Source organism: Callorhinus ursinus, unplaced genomic scaffold (assembly GCF_003265705.2).
Source record: "Callorhinus ursinus isolate GAN/ISIS: 27379988/994484 unplaced genomic scaffold, GSC_fseal_2.0 scaffold4, whole genome shotgun sequence".
Lineage (NCBI taxonomy): Eukaryota > Metazoa > Chordata > Mammalia > Carnivora > Otariidae > Callorhinus > Callorhinus ursinus.
Genome location: NW_027397066.1, coordinates 40,392,160 through 40,420,029, shown reverse-complemented (window position 1 = coordinate 40,420,029; position 27,870 = coordinate 40,392,160). Strand labels below are relative to the sequence as shown.

The window sequence follows — 27,870 nt, the reverse complement described above, 5'->3', positions numbered from 1 at the left end:
ATTATACTATTAAATATTCAGAAACAGATGACTTCATTTCCTATCCCTACAAACACCACTTACATATAATTATACTTAAAAATAAAGATTACAAACAATAAAACCATGAAATCAATAAAGATGCATGTTCCTTTATGTTTTATTTACCACAAACATTAATAAGTGAATACAGCAAACACTGGAGAAAGGCTTTTTAATAATTTTTGGATGTAAAGCTTAACACTTAAAATTAGGCTTGCTCCCCCCCACCCACCCCAATTCAACATGCACTTATTTTTATATATGCTGATCCTAGAGTAGACAATCTCTTTGTAGTTTCGTAAGAGAGTAACCTTACCCTGTAACTTAAAACGATTTCACAAACTATATGTGATCATGGTATAATATCATCATTCATACAGTTCCTCAAGGTGAATACATTCATACAACATTCACATTAAAATCTGTTTTTAAACATCATTTTAATAAGCCAAACCACAAGAACCCAGGTTCTAATTTTAAATGTGTTTATGAAGACTGCTGCTGAGCTCAAAGCATGCAGATATTCATGACCACCTAGATGAAGCTGGATATTGAAATGCCTTCAGTAGGTCCAATGATGCAATTTTTCACTCATCCCAAGTATCTCCATATTTGTTTACTTTGACTAGGAAAAAAGCACAAATAATTGATGATTCCAAATATTAACAAGTGAAAGATACTATTTTACGTTTGCTACTATGATGAAAATTATGTTTCTCTCTCATTTTCAATAAATGCACATGAGAGAAAGGGGCTAGCGAGACTTTTGTGAAGTGAAGGTTGGACATAAATAATGATGTACTCTATCAAAAACTTTACATCAATTATTTTATCCTCATAACAACCTTATAAACACAATCCCCAACTGAAGGGTGAGAAAACAGATTAGTAACTTGCCCAAGGTACAAGCCTAATAAAGCAAACAGAACCAAAATCTGAACATAAGTCTATTTAGATCCAAAGCATGGACACCTTTACAACTTACCATACTAAGTGTGGTATATATCATAGAACATACAAAAAAATTACCAGGAAATAAAGAATAATAACAAACATTTGAATTTTGTTTTTCACAAAAAAATATAGTAACAGAAATGATCAAGTCTTCAGGTTGTGGTTAATTCATTCTTCTCCCCCATGAGCTGTAATACTATACAAGAAGGAAATGGTTTCCAATATTCCTGCATTTTACATGAAATTACATTTTGAAATAAGCTCCTCTGTCTTATCTACTCTTTTACTTTCAGCCTCTCTTCTACATGGCCTTCATCTGTGGATCACAACTCTTCAGAAGACTCAAGTATTCATAATGTAAAGGAGCAGTTATCAAAGTACGGACTAGGGACCCCTTCCATGAGAGTCTTTCAAGGAGTCTGTTTAAGTCAAACTATTTTATTATTATACTAAGATATATACCTTTTCCCTCATATTTTGCCTTTTCCCCTAGCTTTCATTCCCTCATGAATATAAGACAGTCTTCTAGAAGCTATATGATGTGTGGTGCCATCATACCCTGATGGCTGATAATATGCTTTTGAAATTTATCAGTCTTAATTTCTAATTTAGGTAAATATCAACAAACATAACCTACACAAACTGAAGCTGAAAACTTAAGTGATACTTTCTGACCAAGTGAATCTACACTGTACTAATGTCAAATTTTTTGTCTAGATTCTAAAATAGAACATTCTAAAAAATCACCCAAACTATTTCATAACTGTTTTTAAGTTATATAAAGCATGCACAAAAAAATCAGCTTTCTTTTTACAAAGAAAAAAGTTATTTCACATACTGTGTCATGTAACAGAACTTCAAGATTGTTCAGTCAAAACCACAAATGTCAAAATCCAGCATGTGCCAAAGATCTACCTAATTTCCTTTTGTTAACCTTTATTATTGAGGCCCAACCAAAACACTTCATATTTGATACATCAGTGCATACTACACTGTGCAGACATGTAACAGAAAAGCTTACAAAAATGAGAGAAATGCTACTGCCTGCCCTCATGGAGCTTACAGTCTAAATCCTCAAATTAATTACTGGAACAAAGTACCAGTAAGTCTTTATATATTATAAAATAATGGCCACTGAATGCAAAATGTTTATGTTAAAGGTTTTCTTCTAATGACAAACATTAACAAGTATTTTTTATTACAAATCTATTTGAAAGCTGGATTTTCTTACATTAATAATATGACAGCAATAATATCCATGACTATTATGAAAACAGAATTCTAAATGAAGCAACCACTAACAATTAGAAATAAAATTGGTTCTAAAAGAACAATCATAAAAAATACTCAAAATTTTTATGTATTTTTGCATTCTTTGTGGCACAGGACTCTCAAGAAGGTACCAAGGACCTCTTCCTTCTCTTTTTTTTAAGTAATAAATAGAAAACCTTAAAACAATGACACTCTCTAAAATTCTTCAAAAAAGACGTCATAAAATTCTACACTGAAATAGGTACAAACTCCTGCTCAAAATGCCTTCTTCCATTAGGGGTAAACTTCTGTGTCAGAAAATTTACTTTGGGTAATGTATAGCTGTTCCAAAAGGAATGAAAACAAGCTGTGATTTTTAAATTTATAATTACAGAGCAAAAGTACTGTTGAAAAAAAGGTCAAACTCCTCTTTTGGAAGTGCCCTAAAAGCTGGTTTATAAAGCATATAACTTCTATTTCAATTTCACAAAACGTAAGAAAATCCATTTCATTCCTCAATCGTGATCCTCTCATTCGGCTTAAAGTGTCATTACAGCCCGTTGCAACCAGACTTGGTTTTAGGCATTTGATGCATCATTTAAAAAACACTTATTAAAAGTCCCAAGGTGATTTCTGATAAGAGAAAACATTCAAATGGATTTATAATTTCTACAACGTTTTAAAACTAATCTCACTGCTTTAATTCATACCACTATTTGGACTTTATTATTTTCTAACACAAAATGGTCTTTGGAACACCTTAGAAAAGGAAAAACTAGTAACTGTGACAGAATTATTCTTTTAAAAAAATGTTATTTTGGTTAATTGCTTGCAGAATTAAATCACATATTAGTATAGTTAATATTTTTAAATAATGCTGCAGTTTCCGATCCTAAAGAGTAAAGTGATTCAGACTAAACTATCATACCTTCTTTTTTGGGCATTCTTTCCTGCATAGGCCTGACTGAGGGGTCAGTCTTATGTGTTAAAGTTACTTCATATGACTCTCTGTTCTTATTCCTTAATTCCTCATATGTAATATTTTTTCTCTTAGGACTTTCTTCAGGGTTGGGATCAGGTCCTAAAACAACAAACAGTTAATAAATGGTGATAAAAGGATTTGAATAAATCCAAAGCAACTAAATTTTCTAAATGCTTCTTACCTATAATAGAAACAGAATAAAGTAAAAAGTCAAATAACCACCATTCCAAAAGTACTATATTTTCCCCAAGATAATTACAAAATGAAAACTGACTTTCCCTCTTACACTTCTAAGCTTTTATTTCTAAAATTTAAAATCAACATAAAAAAATTAAAAAGTAACTATGGCCAGAAGAATGGATATCATAATATATACCAGTGTAATTTATACTCACTAAAATATTAGTGTTTTACTGGAAAATTATTCACACTGTTTTGTAATCAACTGAACAAAATTTGACATCGTATATATTTTACTTAGTAATATTTCCATAGTTGAATGTTCCTATAACCAGAGTCTATATGTGAACAACTATTAAAAAAAAATGTGCCACCTTTATACTTAAACAAAAACACTTGGAAACAGCTGTTGAAAAGTATAAAATATAGCCTTCAATCACCGTATGCATCATTTTTACTTAGGTCTAATGGAGCAATACTGAGGCAGAAAAAAGTGGCAACGATAATTTTGACCAGCCTTTAATCTTTACCTCTCCCAAAGAAAGTCAAAGTAGCAATATGTATCATCAAAGAGTTAAATACTGATCTAAAAATAAGGAAGTGGTTACTCTTACTATTAGATGACAGGAGCAACTATTAAACATAGTTTACAAAATGTATAACCAGCAAAAAAAGTCATATAAACATATAAACATTTTAAAAGAAATGAACTAATGCTAACATAACATTCAATCAACAACTACTTAACTTAGAAAGTCTTACACCCCACTCCAAAAGTAGTAGTTTTCAAAGAGGTTCTTATATACAAATTGGATACATCACTTTATTAATATAATCATTATCAATCAAGATAATTTTTTTAAAAGCAGGTTTTATAAATGGTATTTTGGAATTCTACAGTAAGGTCCCAGTGAATAATCAGAATTTTCAAATCAACATAACTACAACTTTAAATGTTTTCAAGCATAACCTTTTATTTCACTACAAAGTATACTGCACTGATACAAAGCAAAAGGCTTTAAATATTAATTTGAATATTAATACTGTTCTTGAAAACTAAGCTTTTGCTAAAAAAGAATGCAAAGAAAAATATTATAACCTTATACTGGGTTTAAAAAGCACTCACATTTCATTATTAATGAGTAATTATTAAACTCATTTCCCTTTACCATAAATGATATTTTTAAAATTCTGAAGGAGACAGTGTGTACCAGATTATTAGTTAGGAACCCTAAGTTCTCATTCCCACTTTGCCAACAATCTGAATATCCTTGGGCAAATCACTAAACTTCTTTGAATCTTGGTTTTCTCAGTTGTGAAATACAGACATTTAACTAGATGATCTATCTTTAAAGTTCCTTCCAGGTCTAATACTTTTTCTCACTGAAAAGAAAATACTTCTTTGTTCCAAAATTCTGTGACAAATAATGGAAACATAAATCAGAAGATTAGGGAGAATTTTTTCCACTTATAAAGCCCAATGAAAATATTCTGCATTGTGTAGGGAGAGCATGATTTACTACTTTGGGAAGGTTATAAAGAGCTGGAAGGAATAAAATATAAAACAGCAATGACTTAAACCTAACTGTAATACACTATCTATGATAAGTCTAACAGCAATGAAAGAGTACTTTCTACTTTGAAAGATTAATAACTCTTTCAATTCCTAGTAAAAGAAAGCAGAACCAAATAGGGCAAACAGGACTTTAACAAAAGGAGAGAACGTCCTGGTAAGGGAGGACAGCAGCTAGGGCAAAGCAGAGGCCACAACTGGCCCACGTGGAGAGTAGTCAGAGTGGCAAGCTTGATTTAGAGAAGGGATTGAGAAAGCGGAGCAATGGATGGATAGATGGCTGCACCTCGAGGACATAAAATATATTAAAATATGGGCCTTGCTGTAGTCTGTGGGCAGATACCAAAGGGCTTTTTTTGTCTGTCTGCTGTTATTTGGAAAAGGAATTGTACAACATAGCATGGAATTTTTTTTTCTTTTTTTAAAGATTCTATTTATATTTGGCAGAGAGAGACATAGCGAGAGAGGGAACACAAGCAGGGGGAGTGGGAGAGGGAGAAGCAAGCTTCCCGCTGAGCAAGGGAGCCCGATGCGGGGCTCGATCCCAGGACCCTAGGATCATGACCTGAGCCAAAGGCAGACACTTAACGAATGAGTCACCCAGGCGTCCCAGCATGGAATTTTCTAATGCAAATGGAAGGAAGGATGAAAGTCATTACAAGGAAAGAAGTCATGCATGGCCAGAATACAAGTAGAATGCATCTGAACTTGAGAGGCTAGGAAAATGAGAGATGCAGTGAGAACTAAGAACAGATGCCTTTGAAGATAAATACTTAACCACTCTCTCCTAACCTGCCCACCTCCTTCCCTCTCTGACTACTTGGGAGGTCTTTGTTTCCAAACATTGGGGGGGGTGTGGAGTCAAGACTCTCAACACCTTTCATCCACTTAAGAATGTCTTTAATTATTTTAACTTCCATTCGCTCCTGTTTCTTCTTTTCCAAAATGTTAATACTCACCGCCCCCACCCCAACTTGCTCTAAAGCAATGCTGTCCAGTATCACTTTCTGTAAGGATGAGAATGTTTTGTATTTGCACATTCCAACAGAGTAGCCACTAGCACACGCGGCTACTGAACAAGTGAAATGCTACAAAGAAACTGAGGAACTGAATTTTCAATCTGATTTAATTTTAATTAATTTAAATGGCCACAAATACAGTTAGTGGCTACTTTATGTTCTAACCTACCTAGAAACCCTTCTACAACCTCTGCAACATTACTTGACCTATAATCAACTTCTCCCCTTCCCACTGTTTCCCCTCCCTCCCTTTAACCTACACATAGATCCAAATCTCTCCCATCTCAAGCAACAAAAATGTTCCTTTAACCTTATTTGTTTCTCATAGTTACTGGCTTATGGTATTTACATTAAAGCAAACGTTTTCAAAGAATATTCTATCCAAAATCCCTATCTAAAACTGTGTAGTCAGAAATGTTTCAAAATTCAGTTTCTCAGATTTTAGAAAGATGTCATAGTATATAGCTCGTTAATATATTACTTAATATAAAAAATGTATTACTTAATATCATACATTCGGAGGTTTGAAGAAGCAGTGCATAAGCAAACATTAATATTCTGTACAACAAAATGCAGGAAAAATCATATTAAGATTATAAATAGACTATGCCAGTTTAGGTCTCAGAGTGTGAAAGGAGTTAAGTCAGATTTCATCACCAGTTTAACTATAAAAAAAAGCTTTGTAGGGATAGCTGACTGGCTCAATCGGTAAGGGTGTGTGACTCTTGATCCTGGGGTCATGCAGTCAAGCCCATGTCAGAAAAATAGATAATAAAAAAATTTTTTTAAATAAAGCTTTGTGGTTATCAAAGTTTTTTTGGATTTTAGGGTTTTTAGATAAGGAACTGCAAACCTGTACTTCCTAATTCTTCACTTTTCACCACAAATTAGATTGAAAAAACGAAAGAAGGAAATGAGCAACTGTTAAGAGCCTATGACTTGTCAGGCATTACCTCTGATTATTTCATCTCATTCCCAAAGTTCTTTAAGAGAGGTATTATCTCCATCGCAGAGATCAAGAAGCTGAAGGGATCACAAAGTTACTTGCCTAAAGTCACATAGCTAGCAAATGTCAATCATTCAAATCCAGGCCTTAATCCAAAGTTGGTGTTGTTTCACTTACATTCTGCGATCTTCAAAGCTAGTATTTACACAAACTTCACAAAGCATTTTCACATGGATTTTCTCACTTGACAAGAGTTCTGTAAGGCAGGTAATTATTATTTTTCTCACATTACAGACAAAGAAGCTGAAAGCCTTTAAGACCAGCCTAACAAGTGTAACCTCTCTGAAGCCTCCCCGTGGCCCAATTTACCACTTCTCTGCAATGATCACTAAACTGTTAGTATTTTTGATTAATGGGATATATTAGTAATTTTTCCTTCTATTTCTGTATCTTCTAACAGTCTAAGGGAGTTTCTCAAGGACAAGAACCAGGTCTTATTCATCTCTACTTCTTCCATACCTAGCTGAGTGCCTGACACCTACTGGACGTCAAAAAATGTTGAATGAATGAAGAAACAGATGAACAAACATGCTGAGTGTAGGCTGATGGTGGAACATACAGGTGATATCCAGCAGAAAAGGTCATCAAATAAAGTTTATACATACGTTGGACCATATAATGCTGAAACTCATTTCAAGAGAAGTTTCTACCTTGGGCAATATGATCAGTAATACCAGTGGGAGTAGATTCATTCATAGAAGCACTAAATGGAATTGGCTCATAATGAGGAAGCATCTCTTTTTCTATGTTGTCTGCGGCTGGAGACGTCACAAAAGATGAATGACCACCCAAATTTGAGTCATATTTTGACTTCTGAGAATAGTGCCTGTAAATCATATTGTATAAGAAATACAAATTATTGCCTACACCCTAAAAAAAATGTGTTACGGTATGAAAACTAGTTATCTTACTTTCTAAAGGAATGATGTAATTTTTACATGGTTATCTAGAACAGTAAAATGAAGTCTGTCTCTCTCTGCCACAAAAACCTTAAAAATAAGTTTTAACCCATTTATGCAACTTAAAAACAACCACTCTTAATACAGAAATGTGTATCTAATTTTCTAATTCCTAAACTTCATATTTTTTTTAAAAAATTATTTACTTGAGAGAGAGAATGTGTGCAAGGGGGTGGGGGGAGGGGCGGAGGGAGGAAGAGAATCTCTAATCTCATCTCCCCACTGAACATGGATCCCAAAGCAGGGCTCAATCTCATGACCCTGAGATCATGACCTGAGCCGAAATCAAGAATCAGCTGCTTATCCAACTGAGTCATCCAGGCGCCCCACTTCAGAGATCATTTTAACATGTTTAACGTCCTCAGAGGGGTGCCTAGGTGGCTCAGTCGGTTAACCATCTGACTCTTGGTTTTGGCTCAGGGCATGATCTCAGTCAGGGCCATGGAATTGAGCCCCATGCCTGAGATTCTTTCCCCCTCCCTCTCCCTACCCCTCTGCTCCTAGCCCCGCTCGCTGGCACACACTCTAAAAATAAATAAATAAATAAAATCTAAAAAAAAGGTCCTTGGAAAGAAAAAAGTATTTCAAATCAGAAAGTATGTCCAGTTCCCACATTAAGGGAAGTTACTTCCACAGCTAGCAGGCCGTAAACACTATTTTGCTAAAGCAAATATATAAGTAATACTACTAGCTTTTGTGGGGTTTACCATTTATAACAATGTATCTATTAAATCTACTAAATTACATTATTACTTATCTACCTATCCAGATGGACAGATTCATTTATTTATACTTACATAATTAAAATAAAAATTTGGAGAATATACTTAAAATAAGGATTAAAAAGTTGAAATTTAAGAGATGGGACTGATAAAATTTGGGAATTCAAAAGAAAAGTCCAAAATATAGTACTCAAAGGCATCGGCCAAATTAAAATCCTTTATTCTGGTATAAGCACTCCTAACAGGATGCTACTCTTTATTGAAAACAAAAGTAGGGAGCTGCCTGTGTGGCTCAGTCGGTTAAGCGTCTGCCTTCAGCTCAGGTCATGATCGAGCCCTGTGTCGGGCTCCCTGCTCAGCCAGGAGCCTACTTTTCCCTCTCCCTGCACCCAGCTCGTGCTCTCTCTCTCTCAAATAAATACATAAAATCTTAAAAATGAATAAATAAATAAAAATAAAACAAAGGTAGGAGTGCCTGGCTTGCTCAGAACATGGCAGCTTTTGATCTTGGGATCCTGAATTCAAGCCCCAAGTTGTGGGAAGAATTTACTCAAATAAATAAATACAAATAAATAAAAATAAAACAAAGGTAGACATATTTTACTCCACTTTTTAAAACAAAATAACTTTAGCTTGTTGCAAAACGGAAAGTTTTGCAACAGTCCCTCAGGTTACAGAATGTTTCATGCCCTGAATTATAGCAATATCCAGTTACAATTTTTTTAGCTAAAATTAAAAGTCTTCAATAAAAATCAGAATTTGGCCTACCCAGATGGTGAAGATCGCCGTGCCTGTCCTGAGCGTAAAGCTTCTCCCAGAGGGGAATTCTCAAGATTTCTGAACTTCTCTTGGCAAGTTTTCACGTAAGAAAGCTTTCCAGCAAAGTATCCCATGATACAAGCAACTTATTTGTAAAAACAAACAAAAAATGTGACTCAGTGTGCCCATTTAAATAAAAATCTCTTCTAAAAGATGTTTTTAAGAAATGTGTTCCTAAATAGGTCTTTATAATAAAGGGGAAAACTGATGATTTCTTGAAATAATGGTAAAAGATAACCACATTAAATCAGATTCAAAGTACACATAAAGATTCTGTAGATATAATTCACTCTCACAAAATAAAATAATCCAAAATAAAACTGCTCCATGATATATAAATTCCACTTTACTAATTATTAACATAGACAGGAAAGATGTGGTAAAGGAATTAAAAGAGTTCTAGCCTAGTCACAGAGATTTCAGGCCATTTCTTTTCCTGTAAAACGGGAATCATACTATTTGCCCAGCTAATTTCATAAGACTGTTTTTTAAAATTAGGTGCAACAACGACGTGGATGGAACTGGAGAGTGTTATGCTGAGGGAAATAAGTCAATCAGAGAAAGACATGTATCATATGACCTCACTGATATGAGGAATTCTTAATCTCAGGAAACAAACCGAGGGTTGCTGGAGTGGTGGGGGGTGGGAGGGATGGGGTGGCTGGGTGATAGACACTGGGGAGGGTATGTGCTATGGTGAGCACTGTGAATTGTGCCAAGACTGTGGAATCACAGGTCTGTACCTCTGAAACAAATAATACATTATATGTTAAAAAAAAAAAAAGATGATGATGATAGCAGAAGGGGAAGAATGAAGGGGGTGAAATCGGAGGGGGAGATGAACCATGAGAGACGATGGACTCGGAAAAACAAACTGAGGGTTCTAGAGGGGAGGGGGGTGGGAGGATGGGTTAGCCTGGTGATGGGTATTAAAGAGGGCATGTTCTGCATGGAGCACTGGGTGTTACACGCAAACAATGAATCATGGAACACTACATCAAAAACTAATGATGTAATGTATGGTAATTAACATAATAAAAAAAAATTAGGTACAACAAATTCCTTAAAATAATGAATTATGACATGGTACCGGAATGTGGCTACTGCTGCCTATGTGTTTATTTCCAATATATAAGAGAGGCTAACCTGGAAAGACTCATAAAAAGTCTCTGGTGCTCTTTTTTAAAGCAATTTAGCTTCTTTCCTATAAACCATACTATAATATGTAGCTAAATTATGCTTATTTACATTTTAACATGTAAAGAGATTTTTTAAAGTTAGACTTAATTTTAAAAGACATTTTACTTCCCTATATCTGGACAATTTTCTTTCCTCATAAACCAGAGTATTTTGAAATACTATGTATCTTTACAAATTATTTAAAAATAGTCGTTTTATTACATCATCAAAGAAAAAAATTCTCTTTCAAATAATTTGTAATTCTTAATGCTAACAATAAAATGCCCAAGTAGTTGACTAGTCCATTTAATAAAAAGCTTAAACAAGCTGGTCAAAACAAATAACGGTTATGAGTTAGACAAGACAAAACATTTGGGAAAAACTAATTACTTTACTTAGGTAAGAAAGCGAGTGTTGTCCATACTTACATATAAGTTTAGGGATGGAACCATATTTGGGATGACTTGAAAGGATTCCTATAGATAAAAGAGTAGATATTTCAGAGTCAGACTGTGAGAGATAGACACATTTAGATAATTAAGATGTCTTATCTTTTATTAAAATAAAATAGGCTTGGGGTGCCTGGGTGGCTCAGCTGGTTAAGCGGCTGCCTTTGGCTCAGGTCAGCGCATCGGGCTCCTTGCTCAGCCGAGAGCCCGCTTCTCCCTCTCCCTCTGCCTGCCGCTCCCTCTGCTCTCTCACTATCTCTGTGTCAAATAAATAAATAAAATCTTTTAAAAATAAGTAAATAAAAATAAAATAGGCTTATGCCAAGTTTATGCTAAAAGCTTATAAAAGGGGGCGCCTGGGTGGCTCAGTCGTTAAACGTCTGCCTTCGGCTCAGGTCATGATCCCAGTGTCCTGGGATCGAGCCCCACATCAGGCTCTCTGCTCCGTGGGAAGTCTGCTTCTCCCTCTCCCACTCCCCCCGCTTGTGTTCCTGCTCTCTCTCTCTGTCAAATAAGTAAAATCTTTAAAAAAAATAAATAAAAGCATATAAGAAAATGACACAAATTATGGTAAAAAGTGCAAGAAAACTATTTCTGTGAGCTATATCTAGTCTCTTCTAATGTGAGACAAAAGTAGTAAAAAGTCTAGCAATGCAATATAAAAATATATTTCTCAGCAGCTTTGGGCAACCCACAAAGACAAAAGGAAAAACCAGTACAGGCTGTCTTTAAGTATTACCTGACTACATTAGCTCTTTCCATTACCTCAGTGAAGTCTACAGCTACAGCTAATTAAAAGAGAACACCAAGTAAATTCAACATCAACAGAAATATGAAGAAAATCCAAGACTCTACAATCTATTAGGTGAATTTGGCAAGATCACTTGACACAAGGTCAATATACAAAAAGTAATAATAATAATAATTCCTGTATACCAGAAACAAAGTTTTTGAGAGATATAATTTATTATAGCACCCAAAAACATCAAAGACCCAGGAGCAATCTAATGAAAAATATGAAAGATCTGTACACTGAAAAGTACAAAACTTACTGAGAGAAATGAAAGCTAAGTGGAGGAATAATACATCCATGTCCATAAAAGGAAAGACTAAATACTGTCAGTATGACAATTCTCCACAAATTCATCTTTAAGTTCAATGCAATCCCAATTAAAAATCAAAGAAAGTATTCCTAAAAGTTGAAAAACTTATTCCAACTTATTCTAAAAATCATGTGGAAATACAAAGAGCTGAGAACCAAGGCAATATTGAAAAACAACAGAACTGAAAAACCGACTACCAACAAATATCGAGATCTACAATAAAGCTACAGTAATTAAGACTGTTCTAAGTGCAAGAACAGATAAACCCATCAAAACCAGAAGAGAGTCAAGAAACAGATCCACACATAGTCACTTATGACAAATGCAACACGGCATGCAGTGAACAAAGACAGTCCTTTCAAAATATGGTGCTGGGTCACCTTCATATCTGTAAGGGGGAAAAAATGTACCTTTACCCTACCTCATACAATACAAGCATACCTCAGAAATACTGCACGTTCAGTTCAAGAGCACCACAATAAAGGGAGAATCACAATAAAGAAAGTCAAATGCATTTTTCTCTTTCCCAGTGCATATAGAAGTTAGGTTTATGCTATCCTGTATTAAACACGCAACACTGTCTAAAAAATAAAAACAATGTACATACATTAATTAAATACTTTACTGCTAAGAAATGCTAACCATCATCTGAGCTTTTAGAGAGTTGTAATCACTGATCACAGACCACCCTTACAAATATAGTAAGTAGAACATTTACTGCGAGAATTGCCAAAATGTGACACAGAGACACAAAGTGAACAAATGCTATTGAAAAAATGGCACCAATGCGACTTGTTCAAAGCACGGTTGCCATAAACCTTAAATTTGTAAAAATCGCAGTATCTGTGAAGTGCGTTAAAGCGAAGCACAATAAAAAGAGATACACCTGTGTTCAAAAACAATTCCAAATGACTTGAAAATTTCAGTATGAAAGAAAAAATAAAGCTTACAGAAAAAAGCGTAAGAGATTCTTCATGTCCTGTTAATAGACAAATATTTTAGAGCACAAAAAGCCTTCATCATAAAAGAATATGATAAATTTTACTCTATCATATTAAGAACTACAGTTAATCAGTGGGAAAAAAAACAATACATAACATCTGACAAGAGACTCACTTCTAGAAGATATAGAAAATCCTCACGAAACCAAAAGAAAAAGACAATCCAATGAAACATGGACAACAGACCTGAATAGACACTTCGCCAAAAAAGAATATATTCAAGTGAGCTATAAACAAAAGAAAAGGTCCTCAACTTCATTAGCCATTGGGGAAATGCAAATTAAAACCACAATCAGTATTACTGTTCACTCACCACAATGGCTAAAATTAAAAGGACATGAAAAGAGCAAGTGTTGGTGATAATGTGATACAAACAGAGCTCTACTAATAAATTGGTAGGAGAGTGTAAATTGGTCCAAACAATTTAGAAAGTTTGGCAGTATCCACCATAGCTAAACATATACATAATCTATGACCCGGCAAAATGTCTACCAAAAGATGCTGTATTCATAGCAGAACCATTTGTAATAGTCAAAACTGGCAATTACCCAATTGCCAATGTACAACAGGATGGATAAACTGCTGTGGTATATTTACACAGCACAAAACTATATGGAAACAAGAATATATAATCTATAATTACATGCAACAATGTGGATGAATCTAGTGATGTGCTAGAAAACCAGCTCTCCAAATAAAAAGCTGATTTGTAATGTCAGTCGATTTTCATGGAGAAAATACTTGCACCATGACCAATTCCAAGCTATCAATGTTTAAACACTGGCCTGCCAAGTTGTTGAAAATTGAACAATCAGCTTTCTGGAAGTGGTACAAGCCAGTTCTAGCATACCGCTGGATGCATCTTACAACGTTCAAAGAGGGTATACAAAAGAATACTTAATTGTAGGATTTCATGTATATGAAGTCTAAAAAGAGAACTAAGTTATGCTATTAGCTTTAGTTACACAACTGAAACGAGAAAAAGGAAGATGGTAACAGTATCTACCTTCATTCAAAAGAACTGTTCCTTCATTCTATCACCAAATAGTTACAGACCACTTATATAGACACTACATACTAGAAAGTAGGAATATAACAGTAAACAAGATGTTCTCTTTAGCTCTCACAGAGTTATTACAGTTATAGCCTGTTTCCTAAGAGGAAGTAGCAAGAATAGAGGCAAATAGACTTGAAGGCTAATTTAATACTCCTGGCAACAGATGGTTGCATTAATTACAGTGGCAGTGCAGATGGAGGTAGACAGTTTACAGAGATATTTAAGACATGGACGAGAATGAACATTCATTGGGTAAGGCAAATAAGGGGTAGAAGTTAAGGATAATGCCTCTGTTTCCTAGATGACGAGTGCTACCATTCAGACATGTGGACAACAGAAACTGGTCTGGAGGAAAATGAACTCAGTTTGGGTTAAGTCAGTTTGAAGAGTTTCTAAGGAGGGCCACTCAGGTGAAGATATGCAGAATATGATTCTGGAACAGATATGAAGGCTAGCAATAATTTTCATGGGGGTTTAGAGCAATAAATGGTCCTGAAGCCCACATTATCACTGGGTAATAGTTTACACAGACTGAAGACTGAAAAGTCAAAGCAGAACTCTGAAGAACACAAGTGGAGGATGAAAACCCACATTAGAATATTAAGTACCAACAGCTTAATTTTTGTCTGTGTTATCTACCAAAAACAGTGTATAGTACCATTAGACACTCAGAAAACATGAAAAAATGGAGGAATTGCCAGCGGCAGGAAAAAAACCAGAACAGGCTGTCATGGAAGCCAGGTGAAGAGAACGGTTTCAAAGACTGGTTAAAGTCATATAACCATCAAGAACACAAACTGCCCATCGAATTTAAGCAACAAAGAGGTTGTGTTGGTAATCTTTTAAAGTGTTGGCAAATGTCAGAACGTATGCATAATCTTTTCACACAGATTGTAATGGGTTAAAAGGAGTAAAAAGTAAAGTGCTCATTCGTGAAGTCTGGCTTCAAATGCAAGACAGCTGGGAAGAGTTAGAAAGGGATATGAGGGAAGATTTTTCTTTTTCATGTTCTCAAGTTAGAACAGACCTGGGCATGTTTAAATGTTTAACAAGTAGTGATGGAGCAGCTAAGACTATGTTGAGTATGACACACTGTGGATGAAAGCATATACAAAATATTAGGCATTCTGATTAAATGCAAAATGTCTTGGTGGACTCTGAATTCCTTTTCTAAAGTCTTCCCAATTTCTTTTTTTGAGACTGACTTTATTAGAACACTGCACCCAAAACAAATCTTCAATACAACTAACAATAAAACCCTTTAATCCTGGGAAATAGTTACATGAATAACGTATCATTCAATATTTTTTATATTTTTATTCCAAATTATCAAAACCCCAACAGTAACAACTCTGACAAAGTTTATTTAAACATTCTTCCATAAACTAGGTTAAATCACTTTCAGCAATTCTTTCTAAAAAATGTAGGGGCACCTGGGTGGCTCAGTTAGTTAAGTGTCTAACTCTTGGCTTTCCGTTCAGGTCATGATCTCAGGGTCATGAGATTAAGCCCCATGTTGGGCTCTACACTGGGCGTGGAGCCTGCCTAAGATTCTCTGTCTCCCTCTCCGAGCCTCTGCCCCTCCCCTCCACTCGCATGCACACACTCTCTCTAAAATAAATAAAATCTTTTAAAAAAATAATAAAAATAATTAAAAATGGATTACTGAATTCTACCGTTAAGGCTCCAGGATCAGACCTTACAGACAATTACAAAGGAACACTTTGGAACAATATTATTGATCATGGTAGGACTTTTGCAAATGGAATCACAGAGGCATAGTGCCATTAATGAGAAATCAAATCATCACCAAATGGTGACTAAGAATCCAGGAAGATTTTAGCTGTAAGGAAAATTTGCCACCTCAGTTATAGGTTCTAACATTTTCAGTGGGATTCACCCTATCCATGAACAAGTCTATCATGATATATCTGCAACTAAAAAAAGGGAATTTTTGCTTCAGTTACGTGTGTAATTAGTTATGTAGGAGCAAGGCACTGTAATATTCACACCAATAGGATTTGGGACAGAAAGTGTCCCCAACCCCCTTACTGTAAGACAAAGCTCTGGTTTAAGGAGCTAGGGAGCTACTGATCTTTAAACCAGTGCATTTAAGAATCACCCCGAGCCTGTTAAAACAGATTCCTAGGCCCTACCTCAGAGACTGATTAAGGAGTTCTGGAATGGGGCCCATGAATTTGCATTTCTAACAAGATCCTAGGTAATAGTGATGATGGCCTTCCTAGACCAGGTTTTTTCCTCTACCTCCCTGCAAAACCTCTGTAGGTTTTTAGCTACTTTTTTGCTCTTGTAGATTGTTAATGTTGCTACAGTGTCAGAGGACATCAAATTCTCAAGTCAATATATCTGAGTCAGTGGGTCCATGGAGACATAACTCTCATGTTGTAGAAGTATATCAATGATCATGTTTAATATGATACATTATTATACTTTATCTAAAAATCAGGAAAACATAAAAACATAATGATATCCAAAATGCCAAATAAATTTGAAGTTTAAATATTTACCTTTACTAATTAATCCTTGAGTAATCAACATACTTGTTGCAGCCAAAGGAACAGCTAAAGGAGGAAAAAGAACTTGTCAACATCAACAAAAGGAAAAGATTTTGTCTGAGTTCATTAGGATAAATATGTGTATAACCATCTAGGAAGATCTTTTAAGAGAGATTTTTTTCCGGGTTGCCTGAGTGGCTCAGTTAGTTAAGCGTCTGCCTTTGGCTCAGGTCATGATCTCAGCGTCCTGGGATCAAGGCCCCACATTGGGCTCCCTGCTCGGCAGGGAGTCTGTTTCTCTCTCTGCCCCTCCCCCTGTTCATGCTTTTTCTCTCTCTCAAATAAATAAAATCTTAAAAAAAAAAGAGAGAGATTACTTCCATTTTTAAAAGCTGTATTACAGGGGCGCCTGGGTGGCTCAGATGGCTAAGTATCTGCCTTCAGCTCAGGTCACGATCCCAGGGTCCTTGGGCTCCTGGCTCAGCAGGGAGTCTGTTCTTCCCTCTCCCTCTGCCTCTCCCCCTGCTCATGCTCTCTCTCTCTGCATCTCTCTGTTTCAAATGAATAAATAAAATCTTGAAAAAAAGAAAACCTGTATTATATACAGTCAGTAGAAATATAAAAAAAAATTTAAATTTAAGAAAATATTACAAATATTAAACAATGTAATTCAAGAACCATCTAGATTTGGCTTTAAAAGAGCCATTCATTAATATCACCAATAAAGACAACATACTAAATAGCGACAAAAAGTCATTTCTGAATTAGAGTAAGGGGGAATTAATGAAGCAAGAATTATTATTACAAATATTAAGAGCCACTACTGAGTAATTACTAAATTCCATGGCCCATGCTAAATGCCTTATGTACATTTTCTCATTTACTTTTTACCATCTAAGACAGAGTTATTTTTTTAATTACTGCCCTTTCAAAGGTAAGAAAATTTGTTAAGCAATTTGTTCAAGGCCATACAGCTAATTCAATGGCAGTTCCAGATTCTAATTGTCTGATACTATATCTCAAGCTTTTAAGTTCTGTAGTACGCTATATGACCAAAACACAAGAAATATTTGTCCACAATTATACGGTGACAGGGGCAAGAATACACAAGTATATATTTTAAATACTGAAGTTTCTTCTTCTAAACCAGTGAATTCCTAAAACTAAGTGAAAATATTACATAATGTTAACACTTGTGTCAACTATACTTAATTTAAAAACTACATATATACGCATATTAACCCAGACTGAAAAATCCAAAGCTCTCCATCATAATCTCAAAGGAGCTCATAATTAAAAATCACTGTTTTTTACACCAGTACTGTCCAATACAATTTTCTGTGATGATGGGACTAGTCTGTATCCATGTTTTCCAGTTAGGTAGTGTGCAGAAAAGATTTAAAATAGGAGCCCTGGGGCTGCTGTCCTTAAAAAGACCTCCTTACAAGGTCCTTGGCTGATGTGTGGGAACATGACTGGTAAATAGTTCCCTACAAATGATATAAAACTTGACCTGAATGATAAGTGGTTCTCTGTGCCTAAACTGCTTACACAAATACAGCTTATGCTGAACACCTGCTTTCCTTCTTAGAGTCTGGAATTTGGTACTTGCTAGGCTGAGTGTATGTGACCAGCCCCCAGTAAAAACCCCAGGCAATGAGTCTCCATTTAGATTCCTTAGTGGGTAACACATCACTCACATTATCAGAATCCATAGCTGGAGAAATTTACCATGTCCTTTTGTGTGTGACCCTACTAGCAGAGGAGTCTTGGAAGCCTGTGCCTGGTATCCTCTGGACTTTACCCCACATTCCTTTCCTTTTGCGGATTTTGCTTTGTATCCTCTCTGCTATAAAGTATTTTAAATTTAAATAGCTACATGCAGCTGCTACACTGGACAGCACAGTTTCAGACCAGGGGTTGGGAATACTCTATTATAAAGACCCAGATGGTATGGGGCGCCTGGGAGGCTCAGTTGTTAAGCGTATGCCTTCGGCTCAGGTCATGATCCCAAGGCCCTGGGATCGAGCCCCACATCAGGCTCCCCACTCTGCGAGAAGCCTGCTTCTCCCTCTCCCACTCTCCCTGCTTGTGTTCCCTCTCTCACTGTGTCTGTCAAATAAATAAATAAAAAATCTTTAAAAAAAAAAAGACCCAGATGGTAAATATTTTAGGTTTTGTGGGCCACAGGTCTGTCTCATCTACTCAATTGCCATTTTAAAGCAAAACCATTGAGACAGTAGTAAAAAAATGAACATAGATGTGTTCAAATAAAACTTTAAGGATGCAAAAATATAAATTTCATGTAATTTTCAAATTAACAAAATATTATTCATTTGATTTTTTTCAACCATCTAAAAATAAAAATGTAGGGCGCCTGGGTGGCTCAGTTGGTTAAGCAACTGCCTTCGGCTCAGGTCATGATCCTGGAGTCCCGGGACTGAGTCCCACATCGGACTCCCTGCTCAGCAGGGAGTCTGCTTCTCCTTCTGATGCTCTTCCCTCTCGTGCTCTCATTCTCTCGCTCAAATAAATAAATAAAATCTTTTAAAAAATAAATAAATAAAAAATAAAAATGTAAAAGCTATTCTTAGCTCATAGCCATACAAAAACAGATTTGGCCCTCAGGCTATGGTTTGCTCAACTCTGGTCTAAGACTCTATGAGCAATTCAAGAACTAAGGTAATTAAGACGTTCAAATTATTAGAGATCTCATGATCAAAACCCATAATTTTGGAATAGGGTGGTTAGCTTTGCCATCAGACATAATCTGCAGAAACCCTAAGGTTTGAATACTTGGTCTACTTACGAATGGATTTTACTTTTGCTAGAAAAATGTTTCTTTAAGGTTGGTTGGTTAAAATACTTTATTACCATTTAAGGTTTTTTGTTTTGTTTTTTAAGATTTTATTTATTTTTTGAGAGAAAGAGAGAGAGACACACACAGCGAGAGAGGGAACACAAGCAGGGGGAGTGGGAGAGGGAGAAGCAGGCTTCCCGCGGAGCAAGGAGCCTGATGCGGGACTCTATCCCAGGACCCTGGGATCATGACCTGAGCCAAAGGCAGACGCTTAACAACTGAGCCACCGAGGCTTCTCTATCATTTAAAGTTTTTTAAAGGACAAGTGCCTTCTCGTTATAGCATCAGTATAATTTATCATTTTTTCCCCGTCAGCTTGATTCAAGGATTGCAACATGAAGCACTGAAGAATCATACAAGGATAAAAAGTGTTGAGTCAGTGGGCCATGTCTACAATGGACAACGCTGTTCCCATGTCACTTTGTCCTTAGGCCAAGATGGTATAATACAGAGAGTAACAATTTGGTTAAGAAGATTCTAGTACTAGTTCTGCCATTCACTACTATGTCTTTATATAGTAGTGCTTTTCCTGCTTTATGGGATAATGGATTAGAACTGATGTCTGTCTCATGTATTGTGTCACAGTAAAAGAGAATGGTAAAACTGAACAGTCTATCTAGTCTTTAGTCTAACCAGAGTAAACTGATATTCAGAAAAAGTCAGTCATGTGCTTACAGATAGGGGCGCCTGGGTGGCTCACTTGGCTAAGTGGCTGCCTTCGGTTCAGGTTATGGTCCCAGGGTCCTGGGATGGAGCACCACGTCAGGCTCCTTGCTCAGTGGGAAAACGGTTTCTCCCTCTCCCTCTGCCCCTCCCCCCCACTCATGCTCACTCTCTCTCGCTCTGCTAAGTAAAATCTTAAAAAAAAAAAAGACAACAAAGGTAGATAGTTTATGGTAGAGCTGAGACTAAAACCCAAGTCTTCTGAGACCCCAGGGCCATGGGCTTTTCCACTGCGGTATGTGACTCCTATCTCAGAGGCTGTTAAATAATGTTTTTTTAGGCAAACCAGTAATACTGCTGACCAAAAGCTATTTTGCATTATGACCCCAGTACCAACATATCCAATATGAAGACCCCTAAAATTCCTTACTCTTCTCTTACAATAACAAAATGCTACTTTAAATTCATAACTGTGTTCAACTGAAACTTATTTTGTTAATCACAGTAGCACTAATAGTCATATAATACAGACGGCTTAACACTTACAAAATAAGTTGAATTAATCCCCATAATAATCCTATGAAATGAGTTAGAATCCCCATACAGCTAAGGAAACTGAGGCATACAGACATCAGGGGCTTGTCCAAAATCTGAAAGCTAAGTGATGGAGCTGGGATTTGGATCCAGACAGGCACCAAAGTCTACACTCATCAATCACTATACCATCTCATCAGAAAACCAGTAGTACAGCAGCACCTGGCTGGCTCAGTCAGTGGAGCGTGCAACTCTTGATCTTAAGGTTGTGGGTTCAAGCCCCATGTTGGGTGTAGAGATTACTTAAAAATAAAATTTAAGAAAAAAAAAAGAGAGAAAAAGAAAACCGCAGTACACACGTATATTATTCACAAAATCTATAAATGATGCATAAAACCAATATGAGGGCGCCTGGGTGGCTCAGATGGTTAAGCGTCTGCCTTCGGCTCAGGTCATGATCCCAGGGTCCTGGGATCGAGTCCCACATCGGGCTCCCTGCTTCTTGGGAGCCTGCTTCTCCCTCTGCTTCTCTCTCTCTCTCTCTCTCCGTCTCTCATGAATAAATAAAATCTTTAAAAAAAAAAATAAAACCAATATGAATTCATATACCTTTTCAGTAATTCCAGAGGTTGAGAACTACTGTAATACTAGATGCCTTCACTACCTGTACGTATGGGCACAGATATAACCGCTTTGTGGTTGGCGCACAGGACCACGACTTCCAGAAACTGGAAATAAGATCCCTTTACAGTTGTATTTTAAAATTAAAAGAAAGTAAAGTAGAAATAAACAAGTTACCAATAAAGAGAATGAACCCTAGATCAAATCTAATTTTAAACCAAGACGAATATATTTAACACATCTAAAAAAATGTGTAAAAATTACCCTAGTAAGTACTTTTTCTACTCATTCCTACTTTCATCACACCTTTTTTAAAAATCAGTGGACATAGGATGATACTCTCCAAAGTAACATGGATTCCATTAATCCATTTATATAGTTAACATCACATACTGCATATTAACATATGTAAACATGCACATCCTTATATGAAGATATGAATGTTAATGTACAAAATTTCCTAATACATGACTATTAGTTCTCCTGATAACTGTAGGCTGAATTGCCTATTGTCTGTGGTTACAGCCAAGGTTCTGTGTTTTCCATGTTTGATGTTACTGCAATATGCAACAGCTAGCCTGTTTTAAAAGTAATCATTACTTATTAGTATACTAATTTATTTAGTAATTTTCCAGTAATCCAGATATGATATACAACTAATAAGCTAGGTTTTAGCCTCTCTTTATTATATGCTTTCCAACTTGTGACTAATCTGGTTTTTTTTAAACATTTTATTTTTAAGTAATCTCTACACCCAACATGAAGCTCAAACTCACAACCCCAAGATCAAGAGTCACATGCTCTACAGGCTCCCCATGATTAATCTGTTTTAATACACAGAATTACTGAGGCTCCTACTATTCATATACTACACGTCCTACTTTTAATAATCAGGCATATGTGACTACTCTGCCTACTGATCACTTCTCTTCCATACTCTTAGCATAATGCTGTTACAGCTATTTAGAATATTAAACCTATACAGCTTAAATTTATCAGCCAGAAATTAATCTAGATATCATAGTATCTATGTGGCCATGAGCCCAACATTACAATGATCCCAAACCCCTATCCACCAGACTTGTCTTAATTGTGTCAACAACAGACTTGAAAACAGAGATCATTTTGTCTATCCACTCTAGGCAAACCACAAAGATAAAATATCTGTTGCCAGAGTACAATTGAGTTCCCTGAGAAATTATTCCCAAACTATGAGCCATAAAAACTTTTTCAGGTCTCCGATCCACAATGACTACGGATATAAAGAATTATTCTCATCTGCAGAGGTGCATCATCATCTAATCCTTACTCAGGTTCTTTCTAGCTTGAAAGCTCTCTGAATATTTGAACTGAAGATAAAATGCACAAGACTGTATGGGAGCTCCTATTATCTTTCTGGTGTCTCTTGATCCTTTTACTACCACTTGCCTTACCCATGAGTGCCATACAAACTTTTGTCATGTATTCTACCATTCCTACATATTAACAGATATTATCAGTTTTATGCTTTTATTCCTACACTTAATTCCTTGAATTCACCAATACAACTATACTTCCAACCCTTATTTCTCACATAAACCTTTGCTTCTCTCTACTTGCTTAAAGATCTGCAATCAAATGTTGCACCAGGAAAGAGTGTCCAAACTAGTTTCCTCCTTCAAACAATAACTCCTACTGATTAAATATCTTTTAATCAGTAATGTCATTATTAGTCTATGATGGGTATCTTGAAGTTAATACCCCTTATAGCAGGTTATTTTAAAAATCCTTTATGTATCCTTTAAAAAAATCTTCCAGTGCCATCTCATCTTCTGTAATCCAAATAACACTACAATGACATCTCAATGACTGCATGCCTGAGTTACTGCCAAAAGCTCGTAACAGACTTCACAAACATTAACTTCTCCTCATCCTTCTAACCCATCCTGCACACTGCTACCTAATCTTCCTTTTAAAAATTTGCAAACCAGGGGCGCCTGGGTGGCTTAGTTGTTAAGGGTCCGCCTTCGGCTCACGTCATGATCCCAGGTCCTGGGATCGAGCCCCGCATCACGCTCCCTGCTCAGTGGAGAGCCTGCTTCTCCCTCTCCCACTCCCCCTGCTTGTGTTCCCTCTCTCGCTGTGTCTCTCTCTGTCAAATAAATAAATAAATAAAATTTTAAAAAAAATTGCAAACCCACCCTTTGGCCATAGAACTGAAACTATATAATGAACCAAATCTTTAACTTCTTGGTATTGGGTTTATTTTCTACCCCCAACAAAAGACCCCTATTCCAATCAATTCAGCCTCAAGGCTCCAGTAGAGACCAAGTTACTGTAGACTCTGCCTTTGCTCACTATTCATTTCGTCTAAATGTTTCTCCAACCCCATTCTTCTTCATTTACCTCAAGTCCTATTAGTTAAGTCTCATTTGTTTGAAAATGTTTTTAGCTAAAATAACTCCCTTTTAAAAATTCCTACTGCCATTATGTACTTAATCTTTCTCCAAGTGTTTCCTGTGTTAGCTTTGTCTTGATTACAACAAAAAACTACTTTAGGACAAACGCTAGGTCTCATAACACTTATCTTCCAAGCACTGTAAGCATAAATGCCAGGCCAACTGATGAAAATGTACATCTTCTTTAATTACTTAAGTTGTCCCTTCCCTTTCTAAAATTCCATTCTGTTTTAGTTAGCATTACTTTATCTGAGGGGCACCTGGGTGGCTCAGTTGGTTAAGCGTCTGCCTTCGGCTCTGGTCATGATCCTAGGGTCCTGGGATCAAGCCCCATGACACCCTGCCTCAGGTTTCCCCGCTCTGCAGGGAGTCTGCTTATCCCTCTCCCTCCATCACCCCCGCTCGTGCACACATTCTCTCAAAAATACATAATATCTTAAAAAAAAAAAAAAACTAATATGAAAGGACTGCAGTGACCAGATGAAGCAACTTCAGGACTCTGTTCAAAAGATTCTATTTTAGGGCGCCTGGGTGGCTCAGCTGGTTAAGCGACTGCCTTCGGCTCAGGTCATGATCCTGGAGTCCCAGGATCGAGTCCCGCATCGGGCTCCCTCCTCGGCAGGGAGTCTGCTTCTCCCTCTGACCCTATCCCCTCTGATGTGCTCTCTCTCTCTCAAATAAATAAATAAAATCTTTAAAAAATAAAATAAAAAGATTCTATTTTATGCTGCTTTCAACATTCTCTGTATTTAAAAAATAAAATCTTCCACGTACGAGGTCTCTAGTTGCAAATCAGGAGCTAGTAGTGTAACAGTATTTCACAATAAGGTGGAAACTAACTAGGTTTTCTCATATAATAGAAGTCTAACAGTTAAAATCCCAAGCTTCTGTCTCAGACACACCTGGCTTCGAGTCCAGACATTACAACTTACCAGCTCATTTAACATCTCTAGACTTCAATTTCTTCATTTGTAAGGTGAGGGTAATAGTTATCAATCTAATTGGGTTGTTTTTATATAATCCACATACACTCAGTAAATGCTAGCTATTACTGTTATGAACAAAATTAATTCATGGTCTTGAATAAAGTTCTAGAAATTACTTTAAATATGTACAATTTGTTTCCCTTAATCAACTTCTTTTAGCAGTAACCACACTACACCAAGTGTGCCAATTTCTTCTATACGAAGTCACAATAATTTCAGGTACTAAAGGTCAAATTTTGTTGATTAGAAAATTTAACTTACATCTGAACCAGAAGCTTTCATCATTGCACTCTGCAAAGACTCTTCTTTCTTCTTCTGTTGGAATGTAATCAGCCCCTATGTCTTTTTACCAAGGAAAATTGGCAAACATTAAAACGCCCACGGAAAAGCTAAGCCTAAAAATTTAATTCAGTCTAAACATTAACAAAACACAACCACTTTTTTTAAATGAATGAAACAAATGCCTTGTAAACTTTTTTTTTAATTTAAATTCAATTTATTTAACATATATTGTATTACTAGTTTCAGGGGTAGAATTTAGTGAGTCATTAGTTGCATGTAACACCCAGTGCTCATAACATCAAGTGCCCTCCTAAATGCCCATCACCCAATTAGCCCATCCCTCCACCCACCTTCCCTCTAGCAATCCTCAGATTGTTCCCCATAGTTAAAAGAGTCCCGGGCGCCTGGGTGGCTCAGTTGGTTAAGCAACTGCCTTCGGCTCAGGTCATGATCCAGGAGTCCCTGGATCGAGTCCCGCATCGGGCTCCCTGCTCGGCACAGAGTCGGCTTCTCCCTCTGACCCCCCCCCCCCCCCGGGTCCTCTCTCTCTCTTTCTTTCTTTAAAAAAAAAAAAAAAAAAAAAAAAGAGTCTCTAAACAATGGGCTTGTAAACTTTTAGCAAACTGACTTCAAAGAGAAGTTAGTGCTACTATCTATTAGTCAGGACTGGCTACATAACGTGCTGGTCCAGCGCAAAATGAAAATTTGGGACCATTTATTCAAATTATTAAGAATTTCAAGATGGGGGTGCCTGGGTGGCACAGTCAATTAACTGTCTTGACTCTTGGTTTCAGCTCAGGTCATGATCTCAGGATCCTGGGATCTAGCCCAGGCTCAGCAGGAAGTCTGCTTGGGATTCTCTCTCCCTCTCCACCCCCCCCATGCTCGCACACGTGCGCTCTCTCTCTCAAATAAATAAAAAATCTTAAAAAAAAAAAAAAGGAATTTCAAGATGGCAACAGTAGATCATTAAACAGAGTGAGTCCCCTTGTGACTGCACAGGTCACACACCCCTGAAGCCAGTCCAGTTGCTGTTACTCAAGGCTGTGAGTGTTTCTACATATAAAGTGCTTCTAATTATAAATATGTAATTGATAGTTACGGGGAATTGGTCTTGGAACTTCTGCATTCGGCTCTCGAAAATCAGCCCTCCCATTCATTTTTCCTGCATCAAAAACATTTAAGTATTAGATATCATTAGACCAAAATCAATTAAGATATAGCACAGTAAAATCACTAGTCTACAGGGCAATCAAAGCAACAAATATATACTAATCACTACTACATCTGAAGTACCTGACATAATAAAAATAGTGACCTAAATAAAAAAAGCATCAGACCTATTAACTAATTTGGAACTGATTACTCATCTTAGGTCCCCTAACTGAAAAAGAATAGGTCCTTTATAATTATTTACCAACAGATTAAGTCAAATTAAGATATAAAATTTCAAACAAATATACGTATTTCTCCTCCTGAAGCTGGGTTATTTCACATTACCCTGTTTTTGTCCTTTCAGAAATATATGCACAAAGATTTTGATGACTTCCCAAAATAAAAGAAACATCTCAAAATTCATTTCTGGGCCTCCATTTTTTTAAAAAAAAATGAAATAATCATCAGGAAACATACAACCTCTCCCACAAAGCAGTACTCCACACAAACTGAACAACAAAGACGTCATATCCTTCTCCCTGTGGTTAAAGCTAACAGCAAATTCCGTATCCTCCTAACTTTCCCCGCTCTCTAGAGACTTAAACTATATGACTTAAAAATGAAAAATTACAAGAATATACGTTTTTATTTATTTTTTAACCCATGTCTCAGGACTTAAGAGACCAACAGATTGGATACCTGCGTATTTCACAGAATGTTCACACAGGACCATCATTATTCCCATCTTAAAAAACATTTACATGAAAACATGAAAAGCCATACACGGTGAGGATAGCAACTGAGGCCCTTCCATATTTCACTCAATCAATAAACCATCACTGAGGGCCTACTATAGGTCAATCCCGTGGCTAGGAAAAAGAAATGGAAAGGATAAAATGAACTCATGGATGGAGCTTGCTAAATAGACTACCTATATCCTAAAACAAAAAAATGAAACGCTATTTCCCGTAACTGCATCTTACTTAGAAACCCTAGCGACAGGGCGGACAAGACCTCTTCAGACAACACAATTTTAACCTCTTAATGGCACAGAAAAAAGCTCAACTGAACCCTCGTCGGCCTATGGCCGATTTACGCACTGCATCCCCGCAATACCCGCGTCTCCCACCTGCAACACCCCGGTACACACATTAGTCACCAAGTAATCACTCCCTCGCCTGCCCCAGGCACCCGCACTCGGGAGCCCGAGAGCCAGTAGGCGATCAGCCCACCCTCGCAGGAGGCAAAATGGCGGAAGGTGCAGAGTAGCGGCTGGCCGCACGGAGGTGGTGAGTGGGCAGGTGGGGGTACGGAATGGAGACTCTGCGTCACCTCACCCACCTCCGGACGACAGCGGCGAGCGACGGCGCGGCGAGCCGGGGCGATCGGGGGCACAAGGCCTCGAGGGGACCCGAGAAGGGTCAAGAAAGAAAAAAAGCGCGCGGAAACCGGCAGCCGCGCGGCACTGCAGCGGAGTTGGGGGGTGGGGAGCAGACAGTCACTCGGCCTCCAAGAACTCACCCAAATACGGACTCAAAAT

At 36.8% G+C, this 27,870-nt stretch overlaps 1 protein-coding gene across 11 annotated transcripts; it reads right to left on the bottom strand.

The window, feature by feature from the left end:
• Positions 1 to 442: 442 nt before the first annotated feature.
• OCIAD1 (OCIA domain containing 1) lies at positions 443 to 27,870 on the bottom strand. Of its 11 annotated transcripts, none has more exons than XM_025887221.2 (9): positions 27,852 to 27,870; positions 26,278 to 26,340; positions 25,155 to 25,235; positions 16,804 to 16,857; positions 11,094 to 11,141; positions 9,436 to 9,571; positions 7,637 to 7,812; positions 3,155 to 3,307; positions 443 to 646 (listed from the first exon to the last, which is right to left on the bottom strand). In XM_025887221.2, exons 2-9 carry the CDS (start codon positions 26,333 to 26,335, stop codon positions 609 to 611), a joined length of 744 nt encoding a protein of 247 aa, XP_025743006.1. In that variant the 5' UTR covers positions 26,336 to 26,340; positions 27,852 to 27,870; the 3' UTR covers positions 443 to 608. The 11 variants fall into 11 exon arrangements, with proteins under 11 accessions (XP_025743006.1, XP_025743001.1, XP_025743003.1 ...); XM_025887216.2 differs by lacking the exon at positions 27,852 to 27,870 and adding an exon at positions 27,672 to 27,845; XM_025887218.2 differs by lacking the exon at positions 27,852 to 27,870 and adding an exon at positions 27,460 to 27,638.

Coding starts and splice junctions, on each gene's coding strand:
- OCIAD1 (XM_073891646.1), bottom strand. CDS start 26,859: ATGACGTCTTTGTTGTTCAGTTTGTGTGGAGTACTGCTTTGTGGGAGA. Junction 25,236..26,277: donor AGTTCCAAGACCAATTCCCC/GTAACTATCAAT, acceptor CTTGGTAAAAAG/ACATAGGGGCTGATTACATT. Junction 3,308..7,636: donor TACTGATCATATTGCCCAAG/GTAGAAACTTCT, acceptor TTGTTGTTTTAG/GACCTGATCCCAACCCTGAA.